The sequence below is a fragment of the Excalfactoria chinensis genome, chromosome 9, assembly GCF_039878825.1.
Source record: "Excalfactoria chinensis isolate bCotChi1 chromosome 9, bCotChi1.hap2, whole genome shotgun sequence".
Taxonomy (NCBI): Eukaryota; Metazoa; Chordata; class Aves; order Galliformes; family Phasianidae; genus Excalfactoria; species Excalfactoria chinensis.
Window position 1 is genome coordinate 1618652 of NC_092833.1, and position 14856 is coordinate 1633507.

General features: G+C 47.2%; 2 protein-coding genes across 2 annotated transcripts; one reads left to right on the forward strand and one right to left on the reverse strand.

The window, feature by feature from the left end:
• Nucleotides 1-249: 249 nt before the first annotated feature.
• Nucleotides 250-8778, reverse strand: ING5 (inhibitor of growth family member 5). The gene is made up of 8 exons (XM_072344283.1): nt 8652-8778; nt 8443-8514; nt 8173-8339; nt 6810-6921; nt 5838-5931; nt 4779-4914; nt 4554-4615; nt 250-3425 (listed from the first exon to the last, which is right to left on the reverse strand). Exons 1-8 carry the CDS (start codon nt 8686-8688, stop codon nt 3380-3382), a joined length of 726 nt encoding a protein of 241 aa, XP_072200384.1. The 5' UTR covers nt 8689-8778; the 3' UTR covers nt 250-3379.
• Nucleotides 8779-8876: 98 nt separating this feature from the next.
• On the forward strand, nt 8877-14701 carry DTYMK (deoxythymidylate kinase). Its single transcript, XM_072345038.1, has 5 exons — nt 8877-9061; nt 9139-9247; nt 10224-10314; nt 11107-11304; nt 12956-14701. The coding sequence occupies exons 1-5, from the start codon at nt 8932-8934 to the stop codon at nt 13064-13066; spliced, it is 639 nt and encodes a 212-aa protein (XP_072201139.1). The 5' UTR covers nt 8877-8931; the 3' UTR covers nt 13067-14701.
• Nucleotides 14702-14856: the final 155 nt, after the last annotated feature.

Sequence of the window (14856 nt, forward strand, 5' to 3'; positions counted from 1 at the left end):
GGAAGTCGCCACGTCCCACAGGAGCCCACCAGCCGCTGTGACCAGCCGTGCCCTACGTAGATCCCCATGGCTGAGACGGAGAGCACCGAGGCCGGCTGGGCCGCCTCCTGCCGGAGAACCCCGCAGCGCCCCCTGCGGGCGGGAGGACCCCGCAGCGCTCCTACCCTTTCCCCCTCCTTCTCTTCCCCCCCCCCCCATGGGGTCATAGCGCCCTGCTTGCCCACCCCCTCAACATCTCCGACAGCTCGGTTCCCAAAAATACTTTATTTATATCAATATATCCATCATCTATAACGTGATCCAAAAATACAGATATACATTTATTATTATTATTTTTTTAAACTTTACATTCTTTTTTGCTTGTTTGATAAAAAGATTTCTATTCTCTTCCATGTACAAAGGGCACGTAGACCTAATTCCTTTATAAAACAAAACACAGCTGTCGGGTTGACGTGGTTTCACCTCCCGTTTGGCTGCGCTGGAGTAAAGCTGAACACCACCGAGCACTTTGGTGCACTGACAATCAGTGGAACATTCCTCCCTGCACCAGCCCGTCCATCCTTCTCCGTCAGGCCGTATTTAACGCCGTACATTCAAAACTCAGGAGAAAGATTTGTTAACTCTGTTTTCTTTTTGCCACCAGAAGTGAAGGCTGTGGGTCCCCCAGCGCGGAGGCAAGGCTGGGTGTATTGCTGGTGTGGGTTCTGAGGACACACTGGTGGTGTTACGGAACAGGCAGGTTCTGCACCATGCGCTGATCCTGCTGAAGGTTCTTTCCCTTTGGAGGATTGATGCCAACTTCTACAGTGTTGTTTGGTTTTGTTTTTTTGCTTTGCTGGTTAAAATAGAAAGCATCTGCTTTTCTGAGCCCATGAAAGCACGTACTCATCAAGTACACCTTGCTGTCCCACCTGAGCATCTTTCCCAAGTGTAAGGCAGTCAGCGTGGCACTGACCTGCACAGCTGTGCATTTCCATACCTGCACATTTCCAGCAAGGTCTCCCAAGAGGCACAAGCTAATTTTGGATTCCTTTTCCAATCCAACGCTTGATTTACGGCGATACCGTGGACTGCTAAAGCCTTGGGAGACAAGGGGAAAAGGTTTACGATAGCGCTGGACGGAAGGAGAAAACAGAACTTGGGACAGCATCGTAGCCTTCAGGACAGTCACCCTTACAAGGAATCCAGTGTAGCAGGTCAGTGAGGTACAGGCTTACTGCTGGTACTGAATTACAGGCTGGCTCATGAGGTATCGCAACTACGTTTACTCTCAAAACAGAGGCAGAGAGAAGGAGAAGGCTGGCTGTATTTCTAAGCCCAGCTTCGTGAGATTGTGCTTTCCCTCTCCCTTCCCACCAGCGTCCTGTTTTTAACTTGTCTGTGTAGTTTCAGGGTGCTTTTACAAATGGCAGCGACGACAAACATGCATCGTCCTGTAAACATCAACTACAGAAACTTCATATACAACGTGGAGTGATGCAATGCAGCAAAGATGGACAACGTCACCCTTCCAACAAAGGGACCCTGCAGGCAGGTTTTCTGCACAGCAGATACATCCGATGGCTCACAGGAATCCTGTCTCAGTACCAAAAGGTTTCTCTGCGACAATCTGAACGTACCTGCAGCAGCTACAAACCCAACAGAGCAAAGCAGGAAGGCAAAACCGGCATGAGCCGAGTTCTACTTTCCTTCCTGGCCAACCACAAACGAGATGGCCAGGGAAAGGCAAGGAAAAACGTTTTTCTTTTGCAAGCTGGTGCCAAAGTCAGGTTAGATTTGTTTTGGGTTTTGTTTTCTTCCCTTCTGTACTGTTTATTCAGGTTGTTTTTAAAGCAGAAGAAAGGGCTTATCTAGAAACCCTTCCAACGGCCTGTATCAAAGCTGGTATGCAGAGCGATGTGCAGGTGCCATTAACAGCCATCACAGGCTCACAGTCCCTGCTCCATACTGCTGCAGGGGTTCCTGCTTTGTTCTCTCCCTCGCCTGGCAGAACAACCTTTACCCACAAAGTCTCTGTTGTAGGCAGTTAAGCCTCATCATACAGGGGATGCCTAAAGACAACAGTTATCTGTTCTTCCCTCCACTTCTGCATCCACTATTAACTCTGGAAGGAGAAAAAAAAACAACCCTAATAGAACAGAGTTTTGTTTTCCTACTCATGATTTCCTACTCATCCTTTTGCTGCAGCAACTGATGCTGTGATGACAGCAAGCATTCACATTCCAGATCTGAAAGGCAGCTTCAAGAAGTCAAGAACAGGCAAACATGCCCCTCAAAAAAGACAAGCAGTAACTTACAGACATTCCTGCTGCGTTGCCTTCTCTAATGGCACTTTTTCCATAGCAAGAGCTACCCAAGAACCAAACTGCCACCACGCTACCACACTTTCAGCTTTGCTGCATCATCACTGGCACGTACACATTGTCCTAACAGAATCTTCCCTTAAAGCTTGAGATAGAACAGAACATCAAGCCTTCATCTTACTGCATGGGTAAATCGGACCCCCTACCACAATACTCTGGGTTTCAACTTCACAGTAACACACTTCATTTTTAAAGCAACAAAAACTGACAGGAAAGGGAACTTGCTCTCTCAGTACTACTGTCAACACTGCAGGACAACCCCCCCCTTTGACATTTAAAGGTTTTGTTCCAGAAGACACAAGCCTTTTACAGAAGGAGGTTAAAAGCCACCCAGTTTGCTTCTGTTGAGGCTGTAACGTGGATGTGAGCAAAACTGAGTAAAAGAATGGCAGCGTAAAGTTCGACAGAAGAAATTCCCCCAAAGGAGAAGATACTAAGGATGGTCTCCTCTCTCCCATACTCATCCTGCCAAAACCAAGCACAGCATTTGGCTCTGAGGAAACAGACACTGGGAGCAGCTAATCAGCTTTTTTGATCCTCTCTGTACTACAAACCTGCACAACAAACGGGCATCACACCAGAACAATGGAGATCATCCTTTCCTGTAGGCTGCACGAGAGAGAATTGCTTTTGCTGACATGCTAAGCTCCAGGTCTGAATGACTTCAGCGATGGCAGCATCACACTGAAGGCTCCTGCAGTGCCTCTCAGGGTTTAACAGACTCCTAAAACACAAGCAGACTACAGCTACAGGCTGTTGTAGCACTTCAGAGTAACACTGATCTCAGTGCTGTGCCAGAGTAAAAGAAATAAAATCCCTGTGGCAAATTCCTCCCTTCCCAAAGTCACTTTCTTACAAAAGAACAGGAATTACAACTGGCCGCTGGATAATTAAATAGCGTATCAGAAATGGGAGGAGGGCAGGTTTTAAAATCACAATCAAAATCAAAGATGATATTGCAACATGAAGGAAGGAATATATTAAAACTCTTCTCGCCTCAGAGGAGGTATTCCCCTTTACTTCTTGCTTTTCTTTTTTTCCTGAACACAACGTGGACAAAACCTACAGAGAGAGAGAGAGAAAAAAAATAACTGGCTGTTAATTAGTTCCTAAAATTAACAACGTATCACTCGGGAGCCTTTTCTATTACTTGGAAATGAGTGGAGGCGGTGTTAATTTTAGCCAAGTGCAACACTTTACATGGCATGCGACAAGACTGGGCAGAGGGAAGGAACCGTATGGACTCTGGTGGGCAGAAGGGACAGCATTGGAAGGCTTCTGGAGCTCACCTGCCCCTCGCAGCTCTGAGGGGCTCTATTTCATTCACCCAGAAGCTATTCCAACCAAATTCCTCAAGGTTGGTACATCAGCTTCTTCTACAGTCAAAGGAAAAGCAGTATTCTGCCCTAGCAATGATTGCAAATGGCTGCAGTTCACCTCTGCTTAACCTCTAACATGCATCTTATAGTCAGATGAAGAGAGTCACCAAACAGAAGGATTTGTACGTCTTTAAAAGTCTGCAGACTCAACAACTAGCTGGTCATTCAACTGCATGCTGCCACTGCCACATCCGATTGAAATGCAACGATCAAGTGGTACCACTTGTTCCCACTCAATGCAGTACTGCCGTTGCATTTCCTCTTTAAATTTTGCTTTTGTTATGCGAATTGAAGAGCGGGGCATTTTAATTGCAAAAGACAACGTTTAGCAAAGCTTTTGTCCTTTGCAAAAGAAAGCAAGCACAGAAAAAGCCTAGGACTCCTTCTAAAATGGGCACACACATAGGTGAAGAAACGCTGTAGTCTTATATTGTGCTCCCCTAAGCAGAACAGAAAATATTCTTTTCCCAACCTTAATCAGAGCAACAAATGCAAACACGAGAGGTAAATGTACATGCTGACAAAAGCCTAAGCTCACGGACTGCTCTGCTTATCATGAAATTTTGCACACCTGGGTCCTTGTTTTACTCCCACTGAAATCCAAGGAAGCTAAGATTCCTGTGCAAACAGCCTCTAGGAAAAACTGCCCCCTTCTACCTTCACAGTCCCAAAACCAACATGATGTAAACCTCCGACCACAAGAACGAAGTTCCTTTGTCGGGAAGGGTCACCATGGGGTTTCAATTCTTTTTGTGATTCCTTCTGAGGGAAACTGTAGCCTGACAGAAGTCAAAAACCTGCATGTCCTTACCATTTCCCTTTTGGTTTGGTGGTGAGGTCCACACAAGCAAAGTGGAACCACTCAATCGGGCACTGCAAAACAAAGGAAAAATCCACAGAGGAGATGCTTAGCATTTCACCAGCATTACATTCACTTTGGATGATCAAATGAGCAAGTAGCCCCCTTGAATTTCACTGGCTGTTTCAAAAGATACAGAGTGCATTTAGACTATAAAGCAATAAAGCAAGTCCTTACGTCTGGGTTGTCACAGCCAATCATCTCCCCGTAGGACACCTGGTGACACAAGCAGTAGGTGGGTTCGTTGGGGTCCACAGGCATGTCCAGGACATCTGAGGGATGCACCGACAGGATGGTGTCAGCAAACTCGGAGCTGCAGACAAAAACAAAACACTTGTCACTTACAGGTGACAGAACGATCCCAAGACTTGGGAAAATTAACTTGGAAGAGTCATTTAAATCGTTTTTAAATCAGAAAATGGGTTTGAGCAAACACAAAAACATGAGCTCGACTGCAAAGGATTAAAAGACTGATTTGTAGATTCTACGAGTACATGACTACAGGAACAACATTCACATGTACCTCACTTCTGTCTGCAGACAGAATAACCTGACTTTTTTTTCCCCTAAGCCACTTTAGCACACAGTCTTCTCTCCTTGTCGGATATGAGGGAACCACTTTGCTCTGAGGAGCTCTGACACAACAGTAGAAATTAACAGAAAATACTTCCTTTCTTTCCAACTTTTCCTCCACTTAGCCAATGGAATATATTGGAATTAACAGAGTGCCTTTAAAAAAATCACACGACAGACAGGTGAAATGCCTTCTTCCTTGCTTCACAGAACACAGTTATATTATTCAAGACTATTCAGGACACTGCTGTTTAAAAAAACAACCACAAAAACTCTGCAACATCTCCATAAGAGCAGCACAGCATCAGCATTTGTCCCAACAGGAAAGTGTTTCTTTACAATGAATATCACAAGCAACTGTTAAAAATAGCTGCATGACAAAAATCAAAGGTATTTTCTCCCAGCTTGCCAACAGCAACAGAGACTCTGATCTCGTCCTTCCAGACAGAGGGCATTCCAAGCATGCTGGGTTTCCACGTGGCATGCAAGGAGTTAATTAGCAAAGCTAACTTGTCTTAAGGAGGACTCTAATTAGTGAGATCAGAATACTGGAGCACCACGAACATCCCAACACAAGAGTCATAAATAGGGTAACAGGAACATGAGGAAAACTCATGAAGAGTTGAGCCCAAGTCACCAGAAATGTGATTGGTTACAGCTTACCCTCCTTTCAGCTTCTTTTTCTTTGGTGTGTCCTCTTCAGACGTCCTCTTGCCTCGACCACGAGAGCTTCTTTTGTCTTTCTGACTTTTTCCCTCTATAAGGAAGAATAAAGCATCGCTTCAATCAGTCTGAATGCCACCCTCAGGTGTTTTTCTTTTCGAGCATTTGCTGTTTTGAAATCTTTCTGCCACATGCAACCGAACACAAGCACTGATTATGAAATGCACATACACTTTGCTGCCACAAACACACCAGTTTTGAAAGTAACATCCCCAAGCGGCAAATTCCTACATCTGCAGTTTTGGCAAGTCATAGAATCATAGAATGGCCTGGGTTGAAAAGGACCACAGTGATCATCAGTTCCAACCCCCTGCTGTGTGCAGGGCAGCCAACCAGCAGACCAGGTTGCCCAGAGCCACATCCAGCCTGGCCTTGAATGCCTGCAGGGATGGGGCATCCACAGCCTCCTTGGGCAACCTGTTCCAGTGCATCACCACCCTCTGGGTGAAAAACTTCCTCCTAATATCCAACCTAAATTAGATTACCGGATTTTATTGTAGTCCATAATGTCACACGAGACTTTAAATAGCAACAAATATGATGAGATATGTATTGCCTTCTGCAAATCTAAGCAACAGACTAAGCCTGAGGCTGAGACTGTTCAACTCAAGAACTGTAGGAACCGCAGGTTGAGCATCAGTTCAGTACTGTCATGGTTAGCTCCCCCTTGGCCAGTAGTGTCCTTACAACCAGTGACCACTTCAGAACACTGACAGGGAGAGCCCAGCACTAGATCTTTTCCTTCTCCTGTTTATCGCCCAGCACAACTCTATGAATACCTGAAGAGCATTTAAAATAAGTTTGGGATTACACCACAGCATCTAGAAATGACAGCCTACTCTGTACCCAAGGCCCTCTGCTTAGATATGCCCAGGGCTGGAAAAGGCTGATAAACACAAAACATTTACTCACTTTTCAGGTTTCGTGATCCAGAGCTTTCAAAGTCACTGCCCTCCAGTTTATCCTTCAGATCCGCTTCAAACCGCGCCAAGTCCGCATCCAGCCGGCGAATGTGCTTATCCACCTGCACAGAGAGGAAACCACAAACTGAATTAAAAACACAAGAAACACTCCCAGTGCAAAACAAGGGAGGTCTGGTAGCTTGGCTGCTCTCCCTAAGAACATGAATGTAGCAGATCAAGGCAAGGCATGAAGGGCATATCAGACTGGAAAAGGGAAACAGTACACACAAAGGGAACCGGAGCACACAGAGAGAGGAAAATAAGCTGAAGAAAAAGCAAGAGGACTGAGCCCTGGTGCAAGCAAAGAGAAAGGAAGGAAAAGGGAGTAGAGTCCAAGCAACCTGACCAACAGCTTGTAGAACAAAACAGAAAGATATTTAAGTTTCCTCTCTGCCACTTTCAAAATCCATTATTCAACTGGTATCCATCCCGTGTGTCAGTATTTTCTCTGGCATTTCACTAACATGCTATTTCATTACATTTAATAACAAATACAGGCTATCTCCGATATCAACTCAGCACACATTAGGTGTCTTCTAATGCCCTGTCCACAGCAATGTGGTTTACAGAACAGAGGTGCACTAAAGGTGTTCAAACCTTCACCCCACCCGCACAGCAGCTGTGCTGCTGCAGAACCTATTCATGTTGGTGTTTATCTAGGATACATGAAATAATTTCCTCTTCTGCAGTATTTGAAGTACCACAGCTGTAGGAATTAGAACTCAAAGCATCCCTAGAAGCTACGTACAACACACTAAGTGAAGACAAGAAAGGATTCCGCTCACTTGAAGTCACCAATGGGATGAAACAGAGAACGTCTCAAAGAGCAGATAAATGGACAGGAGGCAGTGCAGAAGAGAGAAGTGGAAAGCTGCATCTTAAGAAATGCCACTTTCCCACTAAGCCCAACAGGCAGAGCCGGAGCTTCTATCACACAGAGGAACCGACAGGGTTCCAACCCAAGGCAACTAAGTGGGAATGGTTCCCTCAGCTCCTCCACAACGCAGATTTGAAGCTGACCTAAAAATTGCTGCTTATAATCCGAGCAGCCCTAAGGAAATGACTGGGTGAGAGGCGGGCGGGCAGGGCGAGCTGCTTGTCAGTACTGCTGTCAGAAGTCTACCTGACATCAAACCCAGTAACACAAGGGCGGGCGTTCCGGGGAAGGGACAAATAAGAGAAGCAAGCTTGAGAAAGCCGAGTTTATTTCGGTCAGATCCTTAAGGCCAACACACCAGCAGGACGACTAACAGAGCTGCCTCCCGAGCCCAAGCGGTTCCCATTCACAGCGCTCTGACAGCGCCGCTGCTCACCATCTCGTAGGTCTGCATGGCCAGCTGCACCTTGTCGTCGCTGTACTCCTTGCATTTACCGTAGGCGCTCTGGATTCTCCTCAGGTGCTCCACTCGCTGCTCGGCTGACATCTTCTTCACCGACTCGATGTATTCTGCGGCCAGGCGGTCAATTTCGGCTTTCTTATCTATACCTCGCACAGAGCGCACGCAGCGTGAGGAAGCCGCGTTCCCAAAGGAAGAGCATTTTCCCCCCGGCCCCCCCTGTGGTACCAGAAGCCCCGCACACACCTTCCGTCCTCTGGTCCAGCTCCCTCATCAGCTGGAAGTTCCGCTGCAGCTCGCACGGCAGGTTCTCGATGCCTGAAACAAACACGCAGCGCCATCAGGGCCGCTCCCGTCACGGCAGACCCACGCGGGGACTCTCCCTGCGCTCCCTCCCGCCCCGCTCGGTCCCGTGGCGCAGCGCGGATCCCGCCCGGCCGCGGCCCCGCTCTCACTGTCCAGGTAGTGCTCCAGGTACATGGCGGTCGCCATCTTGCGGCCCGCGCCCCGCCGCCAACAGCCGCCCGCCCGGCCCGCAGGACACGGGCCGCGGCCCCGGCCTCATCGCATATTCATGAGGCGCTCCGTGCCCATTGGCCGCGGGGGGCGCGTCACGTTGCATAATCATGAAAGGGCGGGGCCTAGAGGTCGGTTCGGAGGACTTTGTCTCTATGGTTTTTGGCCGCCTAGAGCGGCGATGGCGGGAAGGGGAAGCGGTGAGGGTGGGTGGGCAATATGGCGGGCGGGCGCGGGGCTTTAATCGTGCTGGAAGGGATGGACCGCGCCGGGAAGAGCACGCAGAGCCGGCGGCTGGTTCAGGCGCTGCAGGCCGCCGGGCACCGCGCCGACCTCCTTCGCTTCCCGGGTATGGGTTTCGGGGCGCGGGGGGCTCCGCTGAGGGACGCGGCTGGGCCGCCGACCTTCTGGGCCGCTTGGTTGCAGAGAGGACGACGGAGATCGGGCGGCTGATCGGCGCCTATCTGGAGAGGGAGAGGGAGCTGGAGGACCACGCCGTGCACCTGCTGTTCTCCGCCAACCGCTGGGAGCACGTGTAAAGGGCGGGCGGGGGGACGTGGGCTGGGGGAGCCACGCGGTGGGCACGGATGGGGGCTGCGGAGCCCGGGGCGGGCTGTGGTGCCGCAGCCGAGGGCCTCCTCCTGAGGGAGGCTGTGCGGGTCGCGGCCTAGTGAAGGAGCGCGGCCGTGGGGCCACACGTGCGTTCCTGTTTCCCTTCCAGCCTTCCTCCTCTCTATTGAGGTGCTCGTTCCGAGTCCCAGCCAGCAGCTCCCTGCTTGCTGCCAATTGAGTTAATCATTCAGCCCTGCCACGCCTCCCTGTCACCACCCGGATTCTGAATCATGGAATCATTAAGGTTGGACCTTAAGACCTCTAAGATCACCAAGTCCAACCCCACCATGCCCACTGCACACTCCCTCAGTGCCACACCTCCAGGGATGGTGACCGTCCCACCTCCCTGTGCAGCTGTGCAGTGCCTCACTGCTCTGAGAAGAAATCTTTCCTAATATCCAGCCTTCTTTCAATGCACCGTTGCTTCATGGCAGCCCAGAGGGACTGGACAGATCACAACATCACTGGGCCCAGGGTACTGCCTTTGGTGTAGTGAACTTCAGCATTAAATGTTGTAAATAAGGATGCTTTTCTCCGTCAGAAGCAGTGTATCACAAGCCTGCTGCATCACTTGAGGATGGAAGACTGAGCTGTTTGTGCCTGGCTGTTGCTCTGGTCAGTGATCCTGCCTGTGAGCTGTGGAGCTGCTCTGAGCAGTGCACATGCACCTGGGTGTAGGTGTTCTGAAAGGGTGTTTCTTTAATGACCTAGAAGGCAGAGTACAAATAGTAACTGATCCACGATCGTTGTCATGGATATCGCTGACAATGCTCATGGTCATAGTTTGTGATGGAGTACGCTAACAGAGAAGTGCCAGCCTTGTGAGCTGTCTTTACATAAGCTATTTATTTGCTCTCTATAAAAGTGTGACTATTTTTTTTCTCCCTCTTGGTTTTCAGAACCTCGATGAAAGAGAAGCTCCGTCAAGGGATCACGCTTGTGGTTGACAGATACGCCTTTTCTGGAGTGGCCTTCACGAGTGCCAAGGAGGTGAGAATGGGGACTGTAGCAGGCCCTGACCCTTTCTGTATTTTGGGAAACAGGAGATGAGTAGAAGCTTGGTCTGGACTCTGGTTTCTGTGGTCTGGGCTTCTCCTGTGAGAGAAAAGTGGATTGGAATTGAGGGATCAAAGGGATTTCAACTTAGGTATTGACGTGGCCTGTTTGCCTGTGTCTACTCTTAGGGAAAGTAGAGGAACGTGTTAGGTTGCTCACCAGTGTGGTGGGCTCGCTCTAGTACCATACTGGGGAGCCCCAAACCAGGCACAGTGCTCTAATGTCGGTGCTGAACAGAGGAGAAGGATTCCTTCCCTTGACCTGCCAGATGCACTCATGCTTATACAACCAAGCTGAGTAAGCATAGGGTGGGTATTTAGAAAGGAGTCTTTGTGGGCACAGACATACTAAAACTGAATGACATTTATTTTCCAGAGCAGCTTACTTGTGGATTGATAGCAGCTGTATGGAGAATTCAGAAAATGACTCAGTATTTCCCCCTGCTGGGCTTGTGGAAGAGGTGTTAAAATCATTAGCTTTACTTGGCTTCAATGAGCCCGCGAGGTACACAGTGCCTAGAAAAATCTGGATTCCCAAAGTTACGGGGTTGAATTCACAAACATTAAACTGGGGTATCTCCTTTTCAGGTTGTAGGGTTATGCTCAGTGATCTGTGCTGCATCCCTCTGACTGTTCCTCCCTCATCCTACTCTTTAGCTGCCCTTCTCTCCCTCGTTCTCATTCCTTCTTTTTTCACTTCAGACTTGATTTTCTTTGTTTGGGACAGAACTTCTGCCTGGAGTGGTGCAAACAGGCCGATGCTGGGCTCCCAAAGCCAGATTTGATCCTATTTCTTCAGCTGAGCCCGGAGGAAGCAGCAGCACGAGGGAACTTTGGAAGAGAACGTTATGAGAATGGCCCCTTTCAAGAAAAAGTTCTACAGTCTTTCCATAATTTGATGAAGGAGAAGACATTAAACTGGAAGGTGAGGAAATAACCCTGAGGGTTCTGTCATGGACTGGGGCAGGAAGAAGGGTCTCATGAGAGCTCCTGGTTGGCACACATTGTATCCCTATGCTTCCTGTCCCCTGCAAAAGGGAAAGGAAGGGAAGTTGTGCTGGACACCAGCTGAAGGCACAGTAGCCTGTAGTCACGTGCTACTCTGGGGCACTTTAATGGGCCCTGTAGGAGTCAGAGGAAGATTTGTTGTTGTTTTGCACAAAAACCTTTCTGGAAATCATACTCCTTAAAGACAAACTGACAAACCAGGGTAAAAAATAGTGAGACGCACCCATGCTCTTCCATGTGTTTCTTTCCTTTGTACCCTACAACATCAGCCTAGGGTGCTGAAATCCATAGAGGTTTTGGGGCCCTCCTGCAGCTTCTCTCTCCCCTTCTGACAGTCCCTTTCCTTTTCACGTGGTCACCATTTATTTGACGGGCATTTACTATCCTGCTAAACAAGAAGTCTCTCACAACACGTGATCTCTTTTGTTTTGTACACCTTCATCACTTTTCCTTGATCATCCCTTGGAGCTATTTGCAAAGGGCTGCATAATCAGCAAACGTCTCAGAAGAGGAAGCATTCCCTGTTGATCCTGGGTGCAGACGACCTAGGTAGAGGCCTTTCTGGTCTGGACAACCTTCTTACCATATCTCCATCATTCGGTTGGTGCTCGGTCATTAGTTACAGGCAGCATTTTTTGTTTGTTCTGTAGCTTTCAGAGATAAAGAAGGACATGGATTATGGTTAAATTACTATTCACCATTGGCTGGAGATGTATGCAAAACTGGATGTGTTGCCAAATGATCAGATGATCAGATTCAGCATAAGGCAAACATGTAATCTGTCACAGCCCGCTTCAGGTAAATGTGATTCTATAACATGAGAGAGTTTTTATGTAGTCTGGACCCAAAGGAACCAAATGTATGACGGTTACCAAACTAGGAGATGTATTTCTATTCTAGTAAATGTCATGTTAGGAAATGGCCTTTCCTACATCACAATAACTAGGTGAATAGGCTGATGGAAAACTCATACCATAGCACTAAAAGTAAAAGAAGAAAAATAAGCATACTGTCAAAATCATCATATGAAACAATACAGAATATACTTTATGTCTAATCTGCAAACTGAGTGAATGCCAGAATCACACCATGCTACCAGTTTGCAGTGTTTAGAAAACAACACAAAACAACAAGTTAGAACTGGAAGATCACAGGGACTGGATTTTAAGAGGTTGTTTTTCTGGATGGAGTTCTTTTTGAAGAACCTCTGAGGGATGATACATGGGAGTTTCTGGAGCACTACAGTACATGGTGAAGAATGTAGAAGAATGAAGGCTGTCAGCAAAAGACATGCAGCAGTGGTGTCCTTCATTTCCCTTCATCTTCTCCACATCTGCTTGTTAAATGTACGTTCCTGGGTGAAACATTTTCCAGTTCCACTGCAGAAGTAGTGCACAAGAGGTGTAATTAGCTCCTGTCAGCACTTCTGGATGGTAACAATTTTGAGTTAAGGGGGGGGAGCAGAAATAATAGGAAGATTTTTATTTATTTATTTATTTATTTCCCATATTGGAAATTGAGGAATGTTTCTATGATTTTTGTTTGTTTGTTTTTTGTCTTGGAAACAGACAATGGATGCTTCAAAGAGCATAGAAGACTTGCACAAAGAAATCAAGACCGTTGCAGAGAAGACTATGCGGGAGGTTAAGGATAAACCCTTGGGAGAGCTCTGGAAATAAAACAGTACAGGTCATTCTCAGTCCTGGTAAAGCCTCACCTCTTGGACCTTCCTTGGCTGCACAATTCCTACTTCACCTTCCAGTAACTACAGCTTAGGTCACAATGTGTTCTTATGGGTCAAGCTTGTTCTTGTAACATCCTCTGCTTCTCCTCTTCCATTCTACAAAGTCCCCAGGGGCTTGTTTGTTTCTTGCACATGAACATGTATTGATTCTTTTTGAAACAATTCCTCCATACCTTGAATTGTTGTAGGCTGTCCTTTAGTGCAGAAGTAGTGACTGTGCTGAGTTTCCACAAAAATGGACAGCTTTAGCAGGTGAGGAACAGCCTTCCCACATATGAAGTTCCATAGAGTGACCATGTTTCTGGTTCTGCCTCTTTAGTGGAATACATCCCTGTACTGAACACAGCTTGTTTTTGAATAAACCGCTCTTTTAAGCATTTTGTACCACAGCTAAGTTGTGGGTCTTTTTCCAACATGATCGTTTATCTTCTAGAAGGATATATGGGAGGCCCTCAGTCCAGGGAGAGATGTTTGCTAGGACGGTGGAATGAAGGGACAGATGAACTCATTTTCAAGTCTGCTTCCAAGCTGCACAACAGGAATACAGAGGCTGAACTGCTTTTAGGGTAAGTGTCTGAAACAGACATGAGCTTAGAGCATTCTGAAGGCAGAGTGGTATACAAATTCTTCTAGACTGGTTGAGTTAACTCATGTGGCCAAGATCAGAAGAGTCAGAATTGAGTCCTATACAGACTGAAGTACAGTTTAAACAGCCCTGTGCACGCTGCCAAACCAGATCAGCTGCATGTTCTGAGTGTGCCCAATTCCTTCCAGTACCATTCTAATTGTTACATCTGAGTTATTACAATAAGGCTCCAGTTCATGAAACAACAATGGCTTTTAATACTTGGTTATGCTGCATTAAGAATTCCTCCAAATCTTCAGCAATAGAAAATAAGTTCTATCTCTTGACTGAACATTAGCAGCAGTTTGTACTAACCAAGAGGGAAACGTATTCCAAGTGAGTAGCCCTCAACAAACAGGACTTGCTATGGGCAGCACAAGCTGCCTGCTTTCCGCCTGTTGTCTCCTGCTGCTGCATGGCAAGATGGGGAAAATGGTTATTGAGTTTAGACTTCTTTTTGTAATGTTTACCACTTCAGGCATAGTGTTTGAAAGGCTTCCTAGAAACAGACATTATGAAAAACCAGCAGTTGAATAGCTGAACAGTGACCATACGATTGTAAAGGAAACAAATTTTATTTTCCATCTACCAATGCGAAATATTAACTTCTCAGTCTCTGCTTGGCTCTTTCCCCTGCTTACCTCAAATGAACATGTGGCAGAGACTCACCAGAAAAGCACGTCCTGTCTTGGAAAGGCTTATGCTTTTTAGAAGGATTGAGATCCTGCACTGCTAAGCAGGGACAGCCTTTTGGTACCATTTTATTTCACTCTCCCCCCTGCCCAGTGTTCATACAACTTAAAATGTGAGTAGCAAAACTGAACCACAGAAGTGTTTCTTTGTCTCTGCTGGCACACTGTGGATGTTTACTCTCTGGGACAGGAACAGAGCCAGCCTCTATTCTAGCAGATACATCAAAGAAAGATTAAAGATACTGTTGTACATAATTCAGCTTTTGCCCCATTCTGCCTTCACTGCCCTAAAAGCATAACAATGGTATGGTGCTGTTGTTTCAAGACTGCTCCCCACAGCACTGCAGGGTTACTCAATACCACCCACCGTCACCTGAGATTAATGTACAAGAACATTAGGAAAGGCAA